This window comes from Amblyraja radiata, chromosome 15, assembly GCF_010909765.2.
Source record: "Amblyraja radiata isolate CabotCenter1 chromosome 15, sAmbRad1.1.pri, whole genome shotgun sequence".
Classification (NCBI taxonomy): Eukaryota; Metazoa; Chordata; class Chondrichthyes; order Rajiformes; family Rajidae; genus Amblyraja; species Amblyraja radiata.
Genome location: NC_045970.1, coordinates 24,612,355 through 24,638,802, shown reverse-complemented (window position 1 = coordinate 24,638,802; position 26,448 = coordinate 24,612,355). Strand labels below are relative to the sequence as shown.

The window sequence follows — 26,448 nt, the reverse complement described above, 5'->3', positions numbered from 1 at the left end:
TGTGCGGTGGAACTCCATGGAGCAGCCAGCATCTCTGGATAGAAGAAGTTGGGTGACGTTTAAGGTAGAGACCCTTCTTTAGACTCCCTCTGATTTTAGTATTTTTAGTTTGATTTAAAGATACAGCGTGGAAACAGGCCCTTCAGCCCACCGAGCCCACGCCAACCACTCATCACCCGTACACTAGTTCTATCCCACACATTAGCGACTAGAGTCAAGAGTGTTTTATTCTCTCATGTTCCAGTTAGAACAATGAAATCCTTACTTGCAGCAGCTCAACAGAATATGTAAACATAGTACTCTGTAAACAATGTTATAAACGAGAAAACAGAACAGTGTATATTTATGTATGAATATATAACTATATAAATATATATATGTGTGTGTGTGTGTGTGTGTAATATATATACCCACACACACACAATTTTCCTCCTGGGATTAATAAAGTTCTATCGTATAATATTGTGTGTGTCGGAAGGAACTGCAGATGCTGGTTTAAACCGAAGATAGACACAAAAAGTAACTCAACAGGTCACACAGAATCTCTGGACAAAGGGAAACTATTACATTTTGGGTTTGGTCTGAAAAAGGTTTCTGCACATCTTTGGAATGTGGTAGGAAACAAAAGCACCCAGAGAAAACTCAAAAATGAGCAAACTCCAGACAGACAGCATCCATATTCAGGATCAATTTCGGGTCTCTGGCACTTTTAGGCAGCAACTTTACAGCCAATGTACTGCCCCATAGTCTTGAACTGAATTAAAACATACAGTAGCTGTAAAGGGGGACATAGTGTCACTTTGATAGAATAGAATAGAATAGAATAGAATAGAATAGAATATATAGAATATATTTATTTGCCACACAACCAGGGTCGGTGGAATTTGAGTTGTCAGCAGCGGTACAATAATAAAGAACACACAACCACAATAAAAATGTAACACAAACATCCACCACAGCATTCATCATTGTGGTGGAAGGCACAGAACTTGGCCAGTCCTCCTCCATTTTCCCCCGTGGTCGGCACCTCCACCCTCCGCAGCCGTTGCTGCGGGCGTCCAGATGGTAAGGGACAGAGTCAAAGTCAAGGTAAGTCCAGGATCGGCTCTTCCCCACCGGAGACCGCGGCTTCAGGTTGGTGTAGGCCGCAGGCCAGCGGTCGAAGATTTAAGGTTCCCGCCGCGCCGCAGCCAGAAGCACTGCAGACCACAGGGCCGATGGTCGAAGCTCCCCTCCAGGGATGATGGTAAGTCCATGCCGCACCCCCGGGCCGGCCGTGATGGCTTCTTCTTCCCCCAGGTCCCCCACAAGGGATCCCGGGCTGCGGACGCCGCGCCATCTGGAGCCCTGCAGACCGCGGCTTCAGGCTGCCGGCTGCCGCGGGCCAGCGAAACGGAGCGCTCCCCTCCAGTGAGCCCCAGCAAGGGCTCGCCCGCTCCACGCCGCGAGTCCACGCTGCGCCCGCCGCTGAAGCCCCCGGGCGCGTCTCCGGAAAAGGCCGCGCCGATCCTCGTTGTTAGGCCACAGGGGAGGCGACCTGGAAAAAGTCGCCTCTCCGTGGAGGAGGCGACCGAAGCGGTTCCCCCCTTACCCCCCCACACCACCCCCCACACAAGACACACAAAGGAACATTAAAACAAACTTTAAAACATACTTTAAAACATACTAAAAATTGAAAAGACTAACGCGCTGCTGACAGGCGCAGCCGCTACAGCGCCCCCTACGAATCAGAATGTCTCTGACTATTTAAGACTTAAGATAGTTTCTTTTTTTTAGTAACCAAAGTTTGTCAACGTATAATTTTTGTGTGTTGGAAAACAAAATATAGTGGCACAGCTGGGAGACTTGCTGCATCACACGCCAGAGATCTGTGTTCGATCATGTCCTCGGGCACTGTCTGTATTGAATTTGCACATTCCCCCTGCAACCGTGTGGGTTTCCTCCCACATCCCAAAGATGCATTGCCTTTGTAGGTTAACTTGTCACTGTAAAATTGCCCCTAATGTGTAGGGAGTGAGCAATGGTTTTAACACTTTCCCTGAGGGACAGCTCTGTACACTCTCCAGTTTGAAGAGCAATCATACACTATTATCTTTGCTTTTTCATATCCAATTTTAAAAACAAAGCTGCCATCAAACATTTATTGCAATGGCCTTCAATTTTGTTAGCAACTATTATGCAGTATTTCATTTTAGATGCTTTTGGAGGTCTGATCCACATGAGCTGGACATCCTCAGCAACGTTCCTTATGTCATCTAAGGTATGTTTTTAGTTTTAGAGATGGACCGTGGAAACCGGACCTTCGGCCCACTGAGTCTGTGCCAACCCTTGATCACCCTTTCACACTAGTTCCATGTTACTATGTGTTTAAACACATTGCACACGCTACTTTTAAATAGCATTAATTTTTTTTTCTACTGATAATCTTGGTTTCTTCAAATTACTGGGGCAGATCTTCTGGTCCCATTACCACTCTGAATTTGGAGCGTACCCAGGTAGCAACATGAATACCCCAGTTTCTGGACTAGTCTAAATCGATGAAGGCATCTTCCTCCCGACTCCTGTCTGCCCCAGTGCAAGTTCAGTGGAGTTGTGAATGCACCATAAAAGATTCAAGATTCAATTTAATTGTCACATGTACAGTGAAATTTGAGTCAGAGCTGCAGCAAATCTTCCAGCTTTGCCACCTCGGAATCGGTGCCAGGTTAATCAAACAAAAGCATGCAGTCTCTTGACAGTGAACACAACCATTAGATACCAGGTGTGAGGTGAATTGTATTTTTTATCATCTGCTTAAGCTAGTTTTAATCAATTTGGATTAACTTTCACATGCAAGTGCGACTTTTAATTTAATTTTGAAATAAAAGATACTTTCCAACAATATTTCTATGCATTGATTAAGGTTCACCAGAATGTTCCCTGGATTAGGGGGTATTAGCTACAGGGAGAGGTTGACAAACTCGGATTGTTTTCCCTGGAATACCAGAGGTTACGGGGAAACCTGATAAAAGTATATAAAATAATGAGACAGGTAGATAGAATAAACAGTCAGAATCTTTTTCCCAGCGTGGAAATATCAAATACTAGAAGGGCATTCTTTAATGTGAGTGGGGCAAGGTTTAAAGGAGATGTGCAGGGCAATTTTTGTTTTACACAGAGGGTGGTGAATACCAGGCATGCACTGCCAGAGGTGGTGGTTGAGGCAGATACGATCGTGACATTTAAGAGACTTTTGGTTAGGCACATGGACATGCAGGAAATGGAGAGATATGAAATGTATGCAGGCAGATAAACATTGGTCTTGGCATAATGTTCACCACAGACGTTGTTGGGCCTGTTCGTGTGCTGTACCATTCCATGTGCTCAGGGTTTACTGAATCTTAGTCGAGGTCAAAGCGATTTACAATCCTTCAGTGTCTTCTAGCACAGCTTTGATGGGCTATGTCAAAGGGTAGCGCCTCACCATTCATCAGAACGGTTCTATGGCGTTGACCAGTTGGGCTGAGGTCCCATAGGAAAGCTGCACTGGGGACAACAGTTTGGGAAACAGCATAGGGCAGGGCTGGGCGGCCAGCATGCTTGCTGCAATTATCTCAGATATTCCACCCAAGTGCCACCTACTGACTTGCATTTGCCATATTCATCCCTTGTTCTCCCTTATTCTGTGAATGTATCCTTTTTTCTCCAGAGCTGATGCCTGACTCTTTGAGTTACTCCAGCACTGTGTCTACCTACTGATTAGGGATGGTCATCTTGGCTTTGTATATGGGAAATTGTGTCTACCTTTGGAATTAACCAGCATCTTGCAATTCTTTGTTTCTACATTTAGCATTAGTATGAACAGGTTAGGCTGAACTCAGTGGAGTTAAGTTCCTGTATCTCTTTTGACTCTGACTCTAGGATCACCCATACATGGAAAGGTTTGGAAAATTGTGCTCAGCATCGTCGTTAACTCCATCCCCAATGAATGATATACCCCCATCAGGAAGGGGAAGCAATGAAGCTATTTGTCTTTGAAGCTTCCCTTTTATCACAATGTCTTCCCCATTCCCCTCTCACATTGACAGCATCCTGTTCATTGCCGAAGACAAATGTAAATGATGGTCCTAAGCTGCGAGTGTCCTGGCAGCAGTGACCCAGATCTGTTTACATTCTTGAGTTTCCTACCTATTTCCAGCAGGAATTATATAGCTCTACTAGCTGTATCACTGTGCCGCCCCTAACTGCTATTTTGACCACCTGGCTTTTTTTCACTTTATAATTCTTGTCAGAAACAGGTAGAAGCTCAAGAATGTAAACAGACACCTGGGTCACGATTATATGGACACTGGCAACTTCAGACCATGAATTACATGTCATATTGGATGCCCATCGCTGGCAGGTGACCCGAGCAAAATGTCTGGAAGTTTGTCCTCATCCATGGAGGGAACAGCTGCAGCAGGGAAAGTCGGCAAAGAAAATTCCAATTTACACGCAAGGCACTGCTTGTGCTCAGGCACTCGCTGGCAATCAGCTCCCTCCCGAGAATGTATTTTAAGCTCAGCACAGAAAAGAATGTGAGGCTAGGAATTTCCAGACAAAATAACGGCAAAGTAATAGCACTCCACATAATTAATCTGTAAATATCAACTGCTCTGTGGTGAAGATGGATGCCATGGCTTCCAATTCTTCTCAAACTGCCAGGCGGTTAGATTCCAAACCTTGCCAAAGTCGCAGAACTTGCCAAGAGTCCGCTCATTACGATTAAATGCGTGTCATAAAGTTGCTGGATTTTAAACATTAATGGAAATGAATCTCGCTCCTGTCATTTAGGTCTGGCAATTTGCTTTGGGACAGATGGGTTACTGTCGAGATTTATGATCCTAATGACCTTCAAGCACAAGGAGTAACAACGAAGCTGTTCAGTCCTACTTCATAATGCAGCAAATGGTGTCCCTAGATTTTTAAACAACTTTCATCCACCTCTGCATAATGTTTTTCCGCCAACATTCCTATTAATGATGGAAGGCAATCAGTTTTAGTAAGCTAAGCTCTCGCGACATACAAAAATGCAAATTAATAAATTTGGGTTAACTAATAAATATTTTGATAAATATGGTAAATTTAATATGCTCGGATTTAAAGAGAGGACTTGGGATCCATAGTTTCCATATCCTTGCACTTTTGTTTATTGGTCATTTTTACGGCAGTTGTTGACAGATGCAAGTCGATTACTCTGCCTCATCAGTAATTCCACTGACGCAGTTACATGCATTTTCGAAGATGGTAAAAAGCTAATGAGATGACCTTTTGCCTTCAACAATCACTATTTTGTACAAGTTCAGGGCAGCCTGTGCAGATCGTGGCAGTAATGCTGCTTCAATCCTTCATGTGTCAAGAATGTCTGCACATTTCACACAGTCTCCCTGCTATTCACTCGTTCATTCCCAAGTTACACATCCAGCCAAATTGCAAATAGATTACAATTTCTTATCTTCTGCTCATTCTTTTTTACATTTTTTCTCTTAACTTTTAGGATAAAAAGGGCAGTAGAAGCAGCCATTTGTTGCTTTCAATCTGCTTTTTAGTCATTAGTTTGCACTAATTTGCCTTCATTCCATCTCTTTTATCCAAGACCCGACCCCCAAATCCCCAATAATCTTCAAACATCTGAAACCTGCTTCAGCCTTCATTATATTTAATTAACAACATTCATAACGCTCGAGTTCTGAAGACCTCAGAGATTATCTCAGTGTTAAATGTTCAACTCTGCACTCTGAAGCCATGCCCTCTAGTTTTAGATTCCCCACAGCACTTGACCTGCCAAGCCCTCTCAGAAGCTTATAACGTTTCAATCAAATCACATCTCATTATTCAAAAGGAGAATGAGAGGTGATCTTATTCAAACACTCAAGTTTGTGATGGGACATGTCAAAGTAAATACTATGAGACAGTGGGGAGTTTGTATCAGGGGGCCTCACCACGGGATAAAGAGTTGACCACTTATGACTGAGATGATAAAGAATTTCTTCTTTCTGAAGATCGTGAACCTTTGGAATTCTCTATTCCAGAGAGCCGTGAATGCTGACAGCAGATTCAAAGCTGAGTTAGATGGTTTCCTGGATCTTTGCATTCAATGATTCCTCATTCCATGAATCAATCCAGTGAACATTGGCTGTGCTGCTACCAAGCACATCTGTACTTCCTTAAATCAGGAAACAAAAACTACTTGTGGAGGCAGTATGTTTGTATGTCCTCCCCGTGACCACGTTGGTTTTCTCCAAGATCTTCGGTTTTCTCCCACACTCCAAAGATGTACAGGCTTATAGGTTAATTGGCTTGGTTAAATTGTAAATCCCAAATGTGTGTAGGATAGTGTTAATATGCGGGGATCGCTGGTCGGGGCGGACTCGGTGGGCCGAAGGGCCTGTTTCTGTGCTTTATCCCTAAACTAAACTACTTCTTGCTTCTGCCTGCTAATCTTTCCATTTTCATACATGACGGTGCACAAACCTCACGTTAAACTCTATTCCTTTTCATCCTTCCAAAGTGGATAACTTCACATAACTTCACTATTAAAACTCTGTGAGTGTGTGTGTGTGCGAAAACACCTGTTTTTCGTTGATGACGTCACATTGGATCTGCCTGCCTGCTTGCCGCCTGATCGCGCTGCGAGTGATGTAACCCCTCCCCCCTATCTCCACCTCTCCCTCTTCCCCCACCTCTCCCTCCTCCCCCGTTATTCAAAAGACGCTGCCGGAGTGAACTCGCCGAACTCGCAGTGGCCTCCCGCCCGCCCCCCTCGCTCGGGGGTCCTCGGGCCGGCGCATGGTGGGGGGGTTGCTGCTGCAGATTGGATCTGGGCTGGAGCAGATCCTGGAGCTGGTGAGGGAGTATTCCGTGGGGAACCAGCCCTGCCCTGTGATGCCGCGCACCATCTCTCTGTGCCTCGGGTCTCTCTCCCACTTCCCCTGGCCTCTCTCCCCCCCTCTCTCCCTCTCCCCCCCCCTCTCTCTGCTCCCTCTCTGCCCCTCTCTCTCTTTCTCTCTCTCTGTCTCTGCCCCTCTCTCTCTTTCTCTCTCTCTGTCTCTGCCCCTCTCTGTCTCTGCCCCTCTCTCTCAGTCTCTGCCCCCTCTCTCTACCTCCCCTCCCTCTCTAGACGCGCCTGCGAGTTGGGGGCTATGCGTGTGTAGATAAGGCGGGGATGGGGCAAAATGAGCGAATGAATAATATAAAAATAATATCAAGGGGGGTGGTTAGTGTGTGTGTGTGGCAGGTGGTTGGCGTGCGCGGGGTGGTTAGTGTGTGTGTGACACCGCAGGCCACCACCCCCCCCCCCCCCCCCAACGGGTCCCATTTGGTCTAGTCTTCTTTAAACTTTCCCTCTATTATTATAGAACATTTGCAATTCGTAATACGGCAATTCTATAAATGATTTTTTTTTACACTAGCAACAATGTTACAATATAGCAATTCACTCAACATTTTTTAATATTTAGTAGTTTAATTTTGATATTCATTTTTTCTAGTGGGATAAAATCATTGATGCATATTTTCTATAATATTCCACTGAGATGATGTGATGCATGTGCACATTTAACGGAAAAATGGTTAACTTAAACAGTAAAGTTTGTTGTACCTCTAGTCTATCCATATTGTTGAGATCGTAGCTCAAATTACTGATAAAATAATACATTGATGAGGATGTTGGACTTTAAAATATGCACTTTAAATTGTAAATAATTATGTGAGGACAGAATCATAAAAGAGAATGTCACAAGGCCGGGACAGACATAACTGTGTTGTGTCTGCTGTTCGCACATTCATGAAATTGCTTCTGAATTAAGCATTATCAATTGCGCATTGAACTGTTTGACACATTTGTTTGCGCGGCACCAATGCTCTGCATGGCTACACTCTCTGCACTGTCCTCAATCTTCACCATTTAATTAAATGTTGCTTATTTCTAACGACCTGTTAATCTGAAATTAAAGTTCCACATCAAATCACCTTTTATTATTTTATCTAAATATGAACTCTGCCAATTCACATATTTTCGAGCAAACAAGAATAGACTGCAGCTTTGGACAGTAAGACACTAACAAGTGCTGCTGCTGTTAGAGCGGCTGCCTTACAGCACCAGAGGCTCCAATTCAATTCTGACCTCAGGTGCTGTCTGAACGGGTGATTGCTGGTTGGCAGGGACTTGGTGGCCTGAAGACTGTATCTCTAAACTAAAAAGTGCTCAGATATCCAGCAGAAGAATGAAATCTCACATTTCACATTCTGAGTTTTAGCTTCTCACAACAATTTCCACTTTCTTTAGATGTGCTGTTATACCTGGTCATGTAAAATGCCAAAATAATGTATTTCTATTTGGTTCTAAGAACACAGAAAAACATCTTATTCGGGCAAAGGCTTGAATAGATGATAGCCCAGAAGCTATTTATCATTTACGAGAAAGTAGTAATTGAAGCACAGCTAAAACTCTTCTGAAAGTGCCATATAACCATTCAGATTGAGATAATGTGGTTACTGAACATGTCTCTTTGCTCTGTAATAGCTGTGTAACAGAAATATTGTAAACACTTAAATATTATCAACAATTATAGATTTCAAAACATTTTGGTAATCTTGGTCTTGGTCAACTACATTTTAATTTCTTATCTTATTGTGTAATTTCCACAACGTGGGTTTTTTCATCAAACTGTCATCTTTTGCCGGCATTTTTAAGAAAGGACTTTGACAAATAAAACGCTGATAATGCAGAAGCCAGCCTGATCTCCTGAAGAAGGGACCACTTAAGACATACGATCCTATCCTATTGTGACACATTTAGAGTCAGTCATGCAACATTGAAACAGGCCCTTCAGCCTAAGTTGCCCATGACGACCAAGATCCCTCATCTGCAGTAGTCCCACTTGCCCGCATTTTGAACCATATTGCTCTAAACCTCGCCTATCCATATACCTGTCCAAATATTTTGAAAATATTGTTATAGTATCTGCCTCAACTACCTCCTCCGGCAGCTTGTTCCATATACCCATCACTGTCTGTGTGAAAAATTGCCCATCAGGTTCCTAATAAATCTTACCCTCTCACCATATAACAATGTACTCTGGTTCTTGATTCCCCTACTCTAGGTTACAGACTTTGTGCATTCCCCTATCTATTCCCCTCATGGCTGTATGCACCCAAAGAAGATCACCCCTCAGCATCTTGTGCTCTTGTCCAATCTCTCCCTGTAGCCAAGCCCCATAAGTTCTGGCAAAATCCTTGTGAATTTTCACAAAGTAAAATGTTATTTAGTGTAAATATTGACCAATAATGTTGCAAATATTACATCTAATTTATCAATCAGATCTACATATCAGTCATTTAAATTTTACACATTTCTGAATTGCTTTTGTCAGTTTAATTAAAATAAACTTACATAAAAACGAAAAATACGAGACAGACACCATGGATCAGGAAAGAGAGGCAAAATGAAAGGTTCAGGTCAACAAATTTTCAGATTTTTTTTACCAGTAACACTAAAAGACCAGATCTTTTGGGCTTGGTTTCCTCACCCACTACCATGTTTAGCAGCACCCCATTCTCACACTTATCTTGACCAGATATGAAGGGCCTACTTGTTGTCCCTTACTATCCCAAAGTCCAACAGCATTCTGTCCCTAGTGACAGGGTCTCAAGTCTAAGAGTAAGGAGTCCCACCTTTGACGTACCCCTGATAGATGGCAAAGCTGAGGCTGGAAATCACTGGCTACAAAAACTGTGATTGGTTTTAATGGCACTCAAATGAATCAAACATTCAGAGAAGTAATTAAACAAATAAATATTGACAATAGCTAAAAATAATTTAAATCATGAAAGAAAAACAACAAAATAATTCACGTACCTTCTCTTTTGCTTCCCGAGCCTTTGCCCTACAGTCCTCATTGAAATCAATGAGGTTTCACATTTGTATCAGATCTAATCTGGCACAGGATGTGACTGATAATTTCCTCAACATTTTGCTGGCTTTCCCAACAAAGTTAGGGCCAATCACTGACGTGGAGCTCAGTGACAGCATAAGTGGACAGATTTGATCTTCTGAAACTCAAAGTGAAAATCTTCTGTGTCGGACAATTCCTGTACAGAATTCTGGAACTTACTGTACTTTGAATGATTGCATGCTGGCAGTTCCAATCGATAACACAGCAATAGCCATAGGATCAGCCTGTTAATTTGTCTCCACAGATGCTGCCTGAGTATTTACAAAATGTTCTGTTTTAATTCCAGCTTTCCAGCATCCAGAGTATATTGTTTTTATGTTATTTTGACTACTTTAATTTGGTCAAGGAAAAACAGAATGGGACAAAATGGCCAATTAAATATATTTTTAAGGCAGAGATAGATAGATTTTTGATTAGTTGGGATTTCAGGGGGTATGGGGAGAAGGCTGAAGAATTTAGTTAAGAGAGGAAGTTATATCAGCCATGATTGAATGGCGGAGTAGACTTGATTCTATCACTTATGAACTTATGAACAATTGTTTTGATTTGATTTGATTTGATTCAACTTTATTGTCATTGCACAAATACAAGTACAGGTACAACGAAATGCAGTTAGCATCTGGTCAGAGTGCAAGATAGTAGAGATAAAAATACTGGTTAAACAATATGTGCAATGTGGATGAATTAAACTGGTACATAGGCAAATAAATGTATACAGATGGGAGAGTATAAAAGATAGCTAGCGTCGGGACTGTGAGTTCAGCAGTGTAATGGTGTTATTGAAAAAGCTGTTCCTCAGCCTGCTTGTGTGAGACCTGAGGCTCCTGTACCGCCTCCCTGATGGGAGGAGGGCAAATAGTCCATGGTTAGGGTGAGAGGGGTCCTTGATGATTTTCCCGGCCCGTCTCAGACACCGTTTGCGGTGGAGGGCATCCATGGCAGGGAGCGGGGCACCGATGATGTGCTGAGCGGTTTTCACCACCCGTTGCAGTGCCTTCCTGTCAGCTGTGGTGCAACTGCTGTACCATACCGTGAAGCAGGTGGTCAGGATGCTTTCGATGGTACAGCGGTAGAAGTTGGACAGGATCTGGGGGGACAGGTGAGCTTTCTTGAGCCTCCTCAGAAAGTAGAGGCGCTGCTGCGCCTTTTTGATCAGTTTGGTGGTATTGAGGGACCAGGACAGATCCTCTGGGATATGTACCCCGAGGAATTTATAGTTGGAGACGCGCTCCACTTCAGTCCCGTTTATGTGGATGGGGGTATGTCTGCCACCTCTGGTCTTCCTGAAGTCAACGATGATTTCCTTCGTCTTCTTTGAGTTGAGGACGAGGTTATTGTTGGCACACCAGGCTGCCAGGTTCTGGACCTCCTCCCTATAGGCTGACTCGTCGTTGTCACTGATCAGTCCTACCACCGTGGTGTCATCGGCAAATTTTATGATGGCGTTGGAGCCATACATAGGGACGCAGTCATGGGTGAAGAGGGAGTAGAGGAGAGGGCTGAGCACACAGTCCTGTGGCACGTGGTGTTCAGTGTCAGAGTGGAGGAGGTGAGGTTGTTGATCCTAACAGACTGGGGTCTGTTGGTGAGGAAATCCAGTGTCCAGTTGCAGAGGGAGGTGGTGATGCCAAGTCCGCTGAGTTTGGTGATCAAGCTGGCGGGGATGACAGTATTAAATGCGGAGCTGAAGTCGATGAACAACAACCTGATGTAGGAGTTGTTGTTGTCCAGGTGGGTCAGGGCAGAGTGTAGGGCCGCAGATATGGCGTCCTCTGTAGACCTGTTGGGCCGGTAGGCAAACTGATGGGGGTCCAGCGTGGGGGGGAGGCTGGCTTTGAGGTGAGCCACGATCAGCCTCTCAAAGCACTTTGCGATGATAGGGGTGAGTGCCACTGGGCGGAAATCATTGAGACTCCCTGTAGCTGACTTTTTGGGCACTGGCACAATGGTTGAGGTCTTGAGGCAAGTAAGGACGACACCCTGGGCCAGTGACAGATTGAAAATGTCAGTGAAGACCAGGGATAGTTGTCCAGCACATGCCCTGAGCACCCGCCCGGGGATGCCATCGGGGCCGGCAGCTTTGTGCTCATTCACTTTGCTCAGTGCATCTTGTACAGCAGAGGTGGAAAGACTGAGGGGTTGTCAATGGAAATAAGAAACGGTTCTAATTTCATTATTGCATGAGAACCTTGCACATATTTTCTCTATTGATATTAGCTGAGAAAACCAAAGCACTTCCCTCAAGTTCAATTTTCTACCCTTTTTAATGCAGGAGTCCTTTGAGAATTTTTTGAAGCAAAAACCATGAAAGTAAACTATAAATTAGTAATTAACATCAAACAAAATGGTAAACATTTCTGTCATTTTTCTTAGTTGGTTCCACAATCTTCACTCACCCCCTCAAACATTCTTTAATATAAAAATATAATACAAAAAGCTGGCGTAACAGCAGGTCAGGCTGAAGAAGAGTTAGTAGAAAGGTCTCGACCCTAAACATCACCTATTCCTCTTCTCCAGAGATGTGGCCTGACCTGCTGAGTTGCTCCAGCTTTTCGTGTCTATTTTCTGTGTTAATCAGCATCTGCTGTTCCTTCCTACATATTCTTCAATATAACATGAAGTAACTTTGAAATGATATCGCTTATTTTATGGGACAAGTGGCATTCAATTTGAACACAGGAAGTCACTACAGTCAGCAATGAAAAATTGAACAGATTGTCTATTTAATAATATGAATTGAAAATAGGCATTGGTCGAACTCTGTCTTACTCTAACGTAAGATGTCTTACTCTTCTTCAAACACAATCATGGGGTCATTCATGTCTGCCAGAGAGAGGAGATGTAGGTACGGTTTAACGTGCATCTGAAAGTCAGCATCTCCACCAGTTCAGTGGTCCCACTGTTTGTTTACAAAGAAGCAACAGCCAATATCCCACTCTTAAATCTCCCTAGCGAGACGTAAACTGATTCAAGGGCAAGAATGCAAAGACCAAACCATTGAACCTCAAGGATGGCAGTACCATAGTTTGTTAGAACGACACAAATTTGCACATTTTTATTTTGTCTATCATCACATTGAATTAATAAGTTCTCTGGTTTTTTTTGGTTGCATTTCTAGTTTGTAAATGCAATACCTATAAATGCTAATCTTTCTCCTATCAGCCAGAAATAAATTTAGATTTGAGTAATGGTTCATCTCAAGTAGGCAGATAAAATTGGTGCACAGAGACACTCAAGATGTATTAAATCGGAGGTTGACACAAAATGGTGGAGTAACTCAGTGGGACAGGCAGCATCTCTGGAGAGAAGGAATAGGTGATGTTTCAGGTCGAGGCATTTATAGTATTCAGAGCATGTTGTTCCAGAAGTGCTATAGTGTTGGCAAAGCTTTTGTCTTAGACCGATAAACTTAATGAAATGATCCAATGAGCCTTGGTCAAGATTATATCACTGATGTAAAAATGGACATTCTGCCCTTTATTGTTGAGGCCACTTGGGGTATTGGGAAATACAAAATTCACCAGTATAAAAAATTAGGTATTTGTTTGATGGCTGAATTATATAAATAGCTCACAAAATGTGTAGGAAGGAATTGCAGATTCTGAAGAAGGGTCGCGACCCGAAACGTCACCCATTCCTTCTTTCAACAGATTATGCTTTGCCCGCTGAGTTACTCCAGCATTTTGTGTCTATCTTTGATATAAATAGCTCTTTTTTTCTCCTGTGGAACTAACTGGCAGAGTTACAGCTAAAATCTCAACTGAATAATGTAAAAAAAAAAATGTCAAATAAATTCATTATTGGTTTTCCATCTGACTGTTGGGATGTTCCACAGATCAGAGATGATTAGTGACTACAAGTAGACCAAGTCATTCTGACTCTGTGACATGAGAAATGTAAGAAATATATCAAGCACCAAAACCGGATGTAAAATAAGAGTGGTACGGTTATTCTGAAGTCATCAAATGTAGTTGATGAAAATGTATGGTGCGATGGTAAATCAGCAAAATCCATTCAATGAAATGGTGTTATGGTACATTCAAGAATCTCAGCCTAATGTAGAAAGGTGGTACAATGTGCTGAAGCACTTCAATCTAACGCAAACAAGTAGTGTTGTAATTCCAAACTCGCAAACCCTGGAGGTTTTGAGCTGTGCTGGAAGCTAAACCACTCAGACTTACTGTGGCATGAAGGGGAAGTGAGGTGTGCTGAAGATCAGAAAAATACATTATGGTACAGTGAAGTATTTAAATGTAATGTGAAAGGATATTACAGTATATATGGAGAAGTCGCCACCAGTAATAGGAATCCTCCAATAGGAGGCACCACCTGCATTAGATTATATTTCCCATCTTTCTTACACTGTAACCAGTGTATTTATTTTCCTGTGGAATGTTTAAAGTAACCTCCAGCTTCAGCAAACTGCAGCTGCACTAATTGCATTCCACTTTATACCCGATGAGGGAGTTCCACGGTAACGCATTAAACAACCTTGAATGAATAATTTGCTGCAGTACCAAAGACCTGGAGTAAAAATAATCCTAATCAAACAATCCCCCTTTCAGTTTGAGATTAGTTTACATCTGCAGCTCAGACAGGACTAAAGCGTGATTTGCAACATGTTTCACTTTGGAGCTAATTTGCACGAATAATGATACTAATTATTGTTATTAAATAAGTATTTACTTTGACTGAAATTTGGCTGCCGATCAACAGATGGGCTACACCACACATGATCTTTAATAAATGAAATTACATCTCCAGGATTATCAATGGAGCGCATTAATCACACGAAGGGAGGCATTATCGCTGCTATTAGAATCCCTGCACATTGCAACTTGCTCAGTGCCTATCCATGATAAACGATGACATTGTATCGCTTCGGAAACATACAAGTTAACGTTGCTGCAAGGTAGCCGAGAGCTCGCGCGAAGAACATGGAAGCGATAGTGGCTCAAGATTTCAGTCGGGACCAGCGGGCACGAATATTATTAACCCGCCGATGCGCGCCCTTGTCAGATAGCAACACGTTTACAATAAAAGCACTATTACTAAAAAAATAACTATTACATTTTGCAGCTTCCACTGCCACAATATATGTCACAGCAGATTAGGGACAGCGGACATCCTGTCTGCAGGTTTGCATAATGCGGTCACCTTACCTTACCTTAGAGAGTAAAGTCCCAGGTCACTCAACCCCCGGAGTAGCAAGCAAGCAGGTGGAGTTTAAATAAGGGGGTTGTATTGTAGTTAATGATTCCATGGATGGAGGGTGATGGAGAGGGGGTGCAATAAAAGCAGAAACAGCAACAATCATGAAAGGAAAAGAGATAAAACAACAAACGTAAAATTAAAAAAGGACACAATGGTCAGAGGGGAATACACAAAGCAATTCTTACACTCCCCGGAGTCAGTATGCCCAGTCCAGAAATAAACTAATCCAGTTAATAGTGACACTTACACAAAAACTCCGAAGAGGAAAGCTCTCATGCCGACCTCAAGAGCCAAATCCCGCAATCTCTTCCTCTGTGGTTCCTTAGGAGGCAACTGCATGGCCGAACTGGAGATGGTTATGATTTATCTGTTTTAAAAGGATAACGGGCGGATGTCCCAGTGAGTGGAGGGAACGGGTGTCAGAGGATGGCAGCTTTCTCTGGACCTCAGCTCGGGATGACTCCGAAAGCAAAACCCGCCGCCTCACCAGGTCGCGCATCTCCAGCGCTGATCGTGTTGAATTTCAGCTCCCCCTGCCTTCAGCACAGCCATCCCGCAACGCTTATTGTGCGCGATCGATCAGGTAAGCCGGCGAAGGGAGGGAGGCGGTGTCGAGTGTGCCTGAGACCAAGTCTAGGTGGCGCGGAGTGTTCATTTGCAAGTCATGTGCATTCCAAGGTGCAAATTAAATACAGGTCAAGTGCATTCTAAGATGCAACTCAAATGCATTTTAAGATACAACTTAAATGCATTCTATGATGCAAGTAAAATGCATTCCAAGATGCAAGTAAAGTGCATTTCAAGATGCAGTCAAATGCATTCTAAGATGCAGTCAAATGCATTCTAAGATGCAACTCAAATGCATTCTAAACGGCAACTCAAATGCATTCTAAAATGCAACTAATGCATTATAAAATGCAACTCAAAAGCATTCTAAGATACAACTCAAATGCATTCTAAGAAGCAACTCATGCATTCTAAGATGCAACTCAAATGCATTCTAAGACGCAGTTCATGCATTCTAAGATGCAACTCAAATGCATTCTAAGACGCAGTTCATGCATTCTCAGATGCAAATCAAGTGCATTCTAAAATGCAACAAATGCATTCTCAGATGCAACTTAAATGCATTCTCAGATGCAAATCAAATGCTTTCCTAGATGTTCTTCGCTTTAGAACATTGCGCCCCTGACCATTAGCACGAATACGACCAGTCAACCAGAAACCGCCTTCTACACTCAATTCGAGCCTGGTGAAATTATTTTGAATAAAATAGCAATTTCTGTTATATTCTTTCGTGGTGAGGTGTAATTATTGTTCACAGAAAACCAGAAGGAAAGTACAGGGAGGCTGCCGGTCTGTGGTTAGCCGCGGACATCTCGACTGAAATCCTTGCGCATCAGAACAGCGTTGCTTTTAAATCCTTTACGCTTTGTGGTGTTTGCTGGATAAATTCTTGCGTCCCGATCAGCTGTGTAACCAGACGTGGATGTGCCGGGGACCAATTGTCAGCACTAGCTCATGTGAACAAAAACTTTATGCCTGATGAAGATGTCGGTGTTCACAAAGGCGCACAGCACCAGAGGCTGGCCCTCGCAACGGAAGTATTGCTATAGTATTAACCTTTGTTTTCATTGTACTGAAGGTGCCTGGCAATGTTTGTATTGATATGCTAAATGCAGTAAACAGAGGCATTTAAAACTATCTTGGGTAGCATTCATTACAGTTCACAAATAGGTTAGTAAAAAAAAAAAGATTAATTCTTCCAAGTTATGCTGCAAATTCTGAACTCTCATCACAACGACGTTTACAGTGCAATTGAAAAGCAAGAAATAACATCGCGGATACTGGAAGCGCTTAGAATATATGTTTCCCATGAAAAGTAATAGATCACAAACATTAGCAATGTTTATCTGACAACGTTGCCATTCTTCTCTGTTTTTATTTGGCTTTCTTCCTCTTGGGCAGTGCCTTGCGGCGGAAAGTGACTTGGTTCCTCTGCATATCTGAGGGGACCAGGTGAAACAGATGTCTTTATTCTGCGAAACTAGACCATGATATTTGCAATAAAAGTGAAAACAAAAACGATTTTCTGCATGTTAAGTTTCCACGTAGTTCTGATGCACAGGGGCACATGCCGCGTGATAATACTGAACATACCTGTAGCAATCAGGTAAAAACATGCTGCATTTGCTGGTTTATACAGGAAAGACACGTTGCTGGTGTAACTCAGCGGACCAGACAGCATCTCTGGAGTATAAGGATAGGTAATACTTCGGGTGGGGACACTAGGATGATCCTGATCCGCTGATTTTGCATTTTGGTTTACCAAGGAAATACTCCAGCATTTTGGGTATTTCCTTGGTAAACCAGCATCTGCAGTTCCTTGTTTCTACTTGTTTACACAGGGATGTTTAATGTAAATCTAATGAGCCAACTTCTCATAATTCTCAATTTATACATTAGAAATGTTGCAGTCATTATATTTTTATATTGTTGTCAACATGTTATTATTAATACAAATATCTATATAACTAAAAGTCTCATCTTGACCACTTCCTGTCTGCGCTGTATATTGATTTTAGAACAAACGCTACCCTATATCGCTATGATTTTGGCCATCTTACTCACAGTTCTCCTCCGCTGAGGCAGCCCTGAGGATTTTTCCGATCGATGAAAAATAAAAAAGTTATGAGTGTTTAAAAAATCCAGCGATCAGCTGATTGGTCCTCTCGCCTGTCAATCACCATGATGAAGGTAATGCCCCTTCCGGGGAGTGGGGGGCAGGGCTATAAAATCCCGGATGCCTGGACGTGAGCAATCACTTTGGAAGATGGGGAGGGAGAGGCCACAACTGTGATTCTCAGCTGTGAATCAGCTGAACTATGAGTGTACTTGCAATATTGATTTTAGAATTATTGATGCCATCTCTCTGGCTCTTCACACTGTCCTGACTCACCTGGACAGACAGGGCACGTACGTGAGGATGCTCTTCATTGACTATAGCTCTGCATTCAATACGGTCATCCCCACCAAGCTCACCACCAAACTCCACCAGCTTGGGCTCAGCTCGCCGATATGCGATTGGATTCTGAACTTTCTGACGGAGCGACCGCAGGCAGTGAGACTGGGCCCGCACCTGTCCTCCACTATCACCCTGAGCACCGGCACACCACAGGGCTGTGTACTAAGCCCCATGCTCTACTCCCTCTTCACTCACGACTGTGTTCCTGCATTCGACACCAACACCATCGTGAAGTTTGCAGACGACACAACAGTGATTGGGCTGATCACCAACGGTGATGAAACAAAATACAGAGCGGAGGTGCAGAACCTGGCGGACTGGTGCGCACGTAACAACTTTTCACTAAACACCTCCAAGACCAAGGAGCTGATTATTGACTTCAGGAGGTCACATAATGCAGAATACGCCCCAATCTCCATCTACGGGGAAAGTGTGGAGAGAGTGTCCAGCTTTAAGTTTCTGGGCACTCACATTTCAGAGGACCTCACATGGTCCACCAACACCGCTGCGCTGGTCAAGAAGGCACAGCAACGACTGTTCTTCCTGAGGACATTAAAAAAGACTGGTCTGCCCCAACAGCTGCTGACTACGTTCTACCGCTGCACCACAGAGAGCATATTAACGTATGGCATTTCTGTGTGGTATCTCAGCTGCACGGAGGTGGAGAGGAGAGCTCTTCAGCGCAGAGGATTATTGGGACACAGCTACGAGCCTTGGAGGGCATCTACCACACACGGTGCCTCAGGAAGGCCGTCAGCATCCATAAAGACTCCTCACACCCTTATAACGGACTGTTCGAACTACTTCCCTTCGGCAGACGTTACAAGGCCTTCTACGCCCGAACCTCCAGACTCAGAAACAGCTTCATTCCCAGAGCTATAGCGGCTCTGAACCGGCCCTGCTGAGTGCCCCCCATCCCCCCTGGACTGTCTCCCTCGGATGGTCACGTCACACAGCTTATTTATTTATTTTACTTTTCTTTTACATCGGTTGGAAGCTGCACACTAAATCTCGTTGCACTGATGTGCAATGACAATAAAAGATATTATTATTATTATTATTATTATTATTATTAAATGATTTGTTAGCCCTTAATGAAAATGCAATGAGCTGTTTGGCCTGCCTGAAACCACTAATTTCGGCTCACAAGCCCACTATTAGCTGAGAAACCAGTCCCTTTTGCCCAAAGTGCCCATATTAGCCCAGGCCAGGAAAAGTCCAGAAAAAAAGTGCCTTTCACTGAGATTTCACTCAGATTTTTTTAAGAGCCCCTTTGGCCCATCAGGTCTATACTAGCCCAAGAGGAGTCCCTTCGGCCCATCAGTAAGTATTCCCCTGCAAGTATTAAACCTTACCCCAGTATTTTTCTCCCTCCCTTCATTGGCTCCCTGTCAGACCCAGGCCAGGATAGACCTCCCGCCTTCATTGCTGTGATCTGCAGAAAAAGATGAAAAATGTCTAAAATTGATTCTCCACCCTCCCCCCCCCCCCCTTCTCTCTCACAGAGTCCATGTTTTGGGCAGAATTTCTGGCAGTTTCTGAGCTGCCAGCCCACCAGCCCTGAGTGACTGAGCTGGCAACTCACCAGGCCTGAGTGACTGAGCTGCCAGCCCACCAGCCCTGAGTGACTGAGCTGGCAGCTCATCAGGCCTGAGTGACTGAGCTGCCAGCCCACCAGGCCTGAGTGACAGAGCTGCCAGCCCACCAGGCCTGAGTGACAGAGCTGCCAGCCCACCAGGCCTGAGTGACTGAGCTGCCAGCCCAATAATACATTTGGCCCACAATGTCCATACTAGCCTTCTAGAAACCAGTCCCTTCCGTCCACAACACCCATACAAGCGCTCCAGAAAGCCCCCCCCCCCTCTCCCCTACTGGCCACCAATATTGGAATTGGTGGAGAGGTGGAATATTGTGTTGGAGGACCAGCCCTCCCGTGTGAACATGGGACCCAATGTAGTATAGCATTTAAATTAAAGTTGTGCCCTTGAATTGTCAGTGGTCAGAATAAAGTAAATTTGCTCATCTACAGTAAATTTTCACACAATGGGTATTGGGTGTACGGAACAAGCTGCTAGAGAAGGTTGTTGAGCCTGGGATTATCATAATCCAGACTATCATAATTAAGACTGATATTCACATGGCATCCAATGAGGGTTTCACATAAAGTATGCCCCCGCCAATGTTAAAGTTAATTAAATTGTCCAGATCAGTTTGTGCCTCTATTTGACATTCCATATACCAGGTCCACAATACAAGTTTGATGAGTGTAACCCAACACTTGTGGACGTATATTAGTTGGTTGTGGTGGTGTTTTCAATTTATTTCTGCTTTATTTGAATTTGCAACATTTCAGTCTGGCCAAGAAGCAGACATTTCAAGTAAAAAACAATCTGTACTTCACGTTATAATGTACTACCTACCTGTCAGCAAAGAAAACAATATCATAGTTCAGGAAATGGCTTGCCTTCTTTTAAGCCTTTAAATTTCAATGCAGCTGACAATATCATACATTTTAATAACCAGGTCAATCTCAGATAAACATCATGCATTGAAACTGGATAAGCACCAATCATTCTATTATCATTTGCAATTATACTGGTGTGATCAAAGCTTTTATTGGGCAACTAATTTTACTTGAGACTTTACTTTAGACTTCAGAGATACAGCAGGGAAACAGGCCCTTCGAACCATGGAGTCTATGCCGACCAGCGATCCCCATACACTAGCACTATGCTACACACCAGGGACAATTTATAATTTTACCGGAGCCAATTAACCTACAAACCTGTATGTCTTTGGAGTGTGGGAGGAAACTGGTGCATCCAGCGAGGATCTGGTGCATCCAGAGAAAACCTACGCTGTCATAGGGAGAACGTACAAACTCCATACAGAGGGCACCCGTAATCATGATCGAACCCAGGTCTCTGGCACTGTAAGGCAGCAACTCTACCGCTGCGCCACTGTGCCGCCCTCTGCGGGGTTCTCCAGCCTCTGTGAGGTTTTGCACCTCCATATGTTGCCGCATTGTGAATACAAGAGAATTGCATAATCGTGTTCTAACCTGAAGGGAAACTGATTACAGCAGAGGATATTTTGGTGCAATAAAATGTTTTGCAAAATTAGGAACAACTGAATTAATATGAGCCACAGCAATAGTAAAGGAAACATATCAGCACGTGAGGTCTAATTTACTCAATCATTCCTTATAAGAAAAGCTCCTCATACTGGGAGTCAACCTTGTGAATCTCCTCTGAACTGCCTGCCCTGCAAGTATATCTCAAATAAAGTGGGATTATACTGTAAGCAATGAACACAAAACTGCAATGGACTAGTTGTGGTCTCAAAGTTGTAGTAAGGCATTACTTTTTTAATACACCAACCCATTTGCAATAAAAACCATCATTCCATTTGCATTCCTTATCAGTTGCCCTATCTACGCGCTAATTTCCTGTTTTTTTAAATTTCGGAACGGCGGTATTCTGTAATCTCTGCCCAGTGAAACAATGTTCTACTTATCTATTCTTGCTACCAAACTGGATCATTTTGCATTTCTCTCATCTGCTAGGTTAACCATCTGTCCGCTCCTTTACCAATCTATATTCCTTTGCAGATTCTTTGTGTCTGTACAACTTGTTTCCCCCTATTATTGTATTATCAACAATTCTAATGATAATATACTGACCCTTCATATAACGTATTAATATTGGTTATAAATAATTGCCTCTGCATCGATCTCAATGGCATCCTATATTTTGCAGCTTGCAACCTAACCATGGTCAATTTATCATATTCTCTGTGTTCTGTTGAAATTGTCAAAACATGCTGATACCTTTACTTCTTATCGAGTCCACATCACAAGATTAGAAATTGTTCAGCCAGAGCCGAACACACTTCTCGGCATCTGCACCATTTGAGGCATCTTGCGCTTCATGTGCGTAGTGGTGGAAAGATTGGTGGAAACAGGGCCGCGACGTGAATGCTCTTTCCTTGAAATCTAAATACACCACACCTATCCCTGTATCATTTGTTGCTTTCTTAAAGATCTCTAATTGTCAAATTATCCTTTCATAAACAAAGCACAAAGTGCTGGAATTTCCCCGTGGGTCAGGCAGCATCTGTGGAGGAAATGGATAGATGATATTCTGGGTCGGGACCCCTCTTCAGACTCAGAAATGTCACCTATCCCTCCACAGATGCTGCCTGACCCGCTGAGTTCCTCCAGCACTTTGCATTTTACTCAACATTCTAGCATCTGTGGTCCCTTGTGACCTTCCCTAAAACCATGTTGATTCTGTTCACTGCTTAATGATTTTCTAATCGTCTTGCCACTTCTTCCTTCATAGTAAATTTGACCACTAATGGATGTCAGCCACTTTGGCTTATAGTTTTCTGTAGTTTGCCTTTCGTGCATAGGGATATATCATTGCTATTCTCCAATAAGCTGGGATATTTACACTATACAGTAATTTTTTTTGAAGATCACAACTAATGCTTCCACATCTCTGCAGCCTTTTATTTTAGGAATCTAAGATTCAGGTCATTAAGTCCAGTGGATTTGCCAGCTCTATTAATTTATCGACAATGCTTTACCTGGAGATAGTGATCATTTTAAGTTCCTCCATCCCTTTAGCTTTTAATTATTTTTGCCGTGGGTTTAGTGTCTTCCATCATGAAGACAGATACAAAGTATTTGTTCAAAGCGCCTGTCATTTCCTCACTCCACTTACTAATTTTCAAGTGGCATTCTCAAAGGGAGTAACATTTACCTTAACTACATTCTTGTTTTATATATATTTACAGAAGCTTTCTGGTTTCAAGCTTATATCCATTATCCTTCTTCTATCCCTTTGGTATTTTTTCAGCTGCCATTTATTAGTTTCTAACATGTTCTTAATTTTTTGGCCTACCACAAATTTTTGCAATTTTGTTGCTTTTCTTTCGTTTGATAATGTTCCCAATTTACTAAATTAGCCACGGATAGATTCTCCCACTCTTAGAGTCTTCATTTCTCAATGGAATATATATTTGAGAACTATGCAATATTGTTTTTAATGTCTGCCACAACTTATCCATTATCTAATCTTTAATTGTGTTTCCTGGAGCAGGTTAGCTAATATTGCCTTAATATTTTTATAATTGCTTTGACTTAAGTATCAGGTCTTATTTCTTCATTCGCATACTGAATACAAAATATCATCATGTGTTGATCACTTTTCCTCAGAGGATCCCCTACTATAAGGTCAGCAATGAAGAGGGATTTATATAAGTGTGTGTGGGAGATAGGTTCTCACTGTCTTCTTGATATCCCACAGCTCCGCTCTTGCTCCGCCTCCCCCCATTCGCAACAGGGACAGAGTTCCCCTTGTCCTCACCTTCCACCCCATCAGCCGTCGCATACAGCATATAATCCTCCAACACGTTCACCACCTCCAACGGGATCCCACTACTGGCCACATCTTCCCATCTCCATCCCTTTCTGCTTTCCGTACAGACCGTTCCTCCGGCAACTCCCTGGTCAACTGGCCCCTTCCCACCCAAATGACTCCCTCCCCAGGTACTTTCCCCTGCAACCGCAGGAGATGCGACACCTGTCCCTTTACCTCCCCCCTCGACTCCATTCAAGGACCCCGACAATCTTTTCAGGTGAGGCAGAGGTTCACTTGCACATCCTCCAACCTCATCTACTGTTTCCGCTGTTCAAGGTGTCAAGTTCTGTACATCGGCGAGACCAAGCGCAGGCTCGGCGATCGTTTCGCTGAACATCTCCGATCAGTCCGCCTTAACCTACCTGATCTCCCTACCGGTTGCTCAACACTTTAACTCCGCCTCCCATTCCCAATCTGACCTTTCTGTCCTGGGCCTCCTCAATTGTCAGAGTGAGGCCCAGCGCAAATTGGAGGAACAGCACCTAATATTTCGTTTGGGTAGCTTATACCCCAGAGCTATGAACATTGATTTCTCAAACTTCAAATAGCCCTTGCTTTCCCTCTCTCTCCATCGCCTCCCCTTTCCCAGTTCTCCTACCACTTACTGTCTCCAACTACATTCTATATCTGTCCCTCCCACTCCCCTGACATCAGGCAGAAGAAGGGTCTCGACCCGAAACGTCACCTATTCCTTCTCTCCAGAGATGCTGCCTGTCCCGCTGCGTTACTCCAGCATTGCGTGTTATTTGGCTGGTTCTAAATTGTATAGTCCTAAGAAAGTTCTAAAAGTAGCCCAGAAAATATAATTACTAATCTCGTTCACCTAATAATGACATCTCTGTCAAGGGTCTCAGTTCACATCCATCTATTTGTATTCTCTCCTGCTTTACCACCCTGTCAGTGCATCAGTATCAGCATGATGATTTACACCATCTGTGGCTTCTTTCATGGAGTCATACACCATAGAAGCAGGCCCATTTGCTTTGTTGCCCTTGCCGATCAAGATGCCCTTCCACACTAGCCCCACATGTCTGCATTTGGCCTCTATAGCTCTAAACCTATCCTATCCATGTCCCTGTGAAAATGTATTTTAAATATTGTTATAGTACCTGCCTCCATTACACTGGCAGCTTTTCCATATACTTACTACTGTATAGAAAATTTGCCCCCGAGACTCCTATTAAATCTCTCACCTTAAACCTGGTTCTTGATTCTCCTACTCTGGGTAAAATTCTCTGTTCATTCACACTATCTTCCCCGTATAATTTTATGCACATCCACAAGATCACCCATTGACCTCCTGTGCTCCAAGGAATAAAGTTCTAGCCTGCCCAACTTCTCCCTTTAGCTCAAGCCCTCAAGTCCTGGCGACATCCTCGTAAATATTCTCTGCATTCTTCCCAACTTAGTATCATCTTTCTTATAGCAGAATGACCAAAACTGAACAGAATACTTCAAATGCAGCCCCACCAACATCTCGTACAACTGTAACATAACATCCCATCTTCTATACTCAATACCCTGAAGAACGCCAATGTACCAAAGGCCTTTGTGCCCAACCTATCTACCTGTGATGCCACTTTCAGAGAACGATGCACCTGCACTCATCGACCTGTCTGTTCTACAACAATGTCCTGGGGCCTGCCATTCACCGTGAAGTTCCTGTCCTGGTTTGACTTCCCAAAATGCAACACTTATCTGCAATAAACATCCATTATACATTCCTCAACCAACCTGCAGAGCTAATCAAGATGCTGCTGTAATTCCATGTGAAAGATATGTTGGCTATGTTGCTATTTCGATTCAATAGAGGATTAGTGTAATTGCCATCAACGTATTTTCTAAAGACCACACTTATTCCAATCCAGCTCATGTTAACAAATATTTGTTTTTATATATTAGGTGTTGCTAACTGCCTGTGACTAATTAGTTGAGAAGCTATTTTTTTAAATCTTGAGGTGGTTATTAATAGGCTTTGTTTGGAATTGATTGTGGGCGTAGAATAATTGTACTTTTCAGTTCTGAACTACTAAATCAAATACTGGATAGGATTGCTAAAACTATTTTGTGATTTATTTGAAAATAAATGTATAAAGCTGTCACAGGATACTATTTCTATTGCTTGCCAAGGCACTAAAAAAATGTTAGAACATATGGTTCAGAAACAATGCTGTCCTGTGACCCAAGGATTTTCATTATACACTTAGACAAGCACAAAATCTACCATCTGTCAATTGATGGACGTTTTTCTTTTCATTTTAGAAAGGTAGTTATTGGGCTTTCGAAACTGGAAGGTTTGACTATAAAATTATACCCAGTGTTGTCTTGTGGTACAAAGGGTAAAGTAAATGCGATTATACCTTCTTTAATTGATGGAAGAAAGAAAGCAGAGATAGGAGAAAAATCTATCAACAAAGTAATTTAATCTCAGTTTAAGGGTGTTATTCTCCACATATATCCATTTTATCAACTTCATCTCTCAAGCTTTTACAACTACTGAATCTAAAAGGAATGATTTGCTACTTGCTGTCTTCGGATGAAACTCACAAAGAGTATCAGCCATCGACTGTAACATGTTTCCAATTTTCATTTGAATTACTCAAGCAATTATGTAAAGGAGGCATATACTCATTTTTCAATCACTTTTTCTCAGGAAGCAACTTGTTTTTCCACTTGACATCTCCTGTGGCACAATGTGTAGGTCTCTTCATCTCCTCAAAGCCCGAGTGCATCATTGTTCCGTCAGTGGAAATGGAAAATTTGTTTAATTACCTCCAGGGACTGACCGGGGGGGGGGGGGGGGGGGGGG

The 26,448-nt window shown here is 43.0% G+C and overlaps 1 protein-coding gene across 1 annotated transcript in view; it reads right to left on the bottom strand.

Moving 5' to 3' along the window:
- plpp4 (phospholipid phosphatase 4) overlaps positions 1-15,785 on the bottom strand; it is a 275,043-nt gene extending 259,258 nt beyond the window's left edge. Inside the window, exon 1 of the mRNA XM_033033828.1 lies at positions 15,436-15,785. Coding sequence (XP_032889719.1) covers positions 15,436-15,527 — 92 coding nt within the window. The 5' untranslated portion in view covers positions 15,528-15,785. The remainder of the gene's footprint in view (positions 1-15,435) is intronic.
- Positions 15,786-26,448: the final 10,663 nt, after the last annotated feature.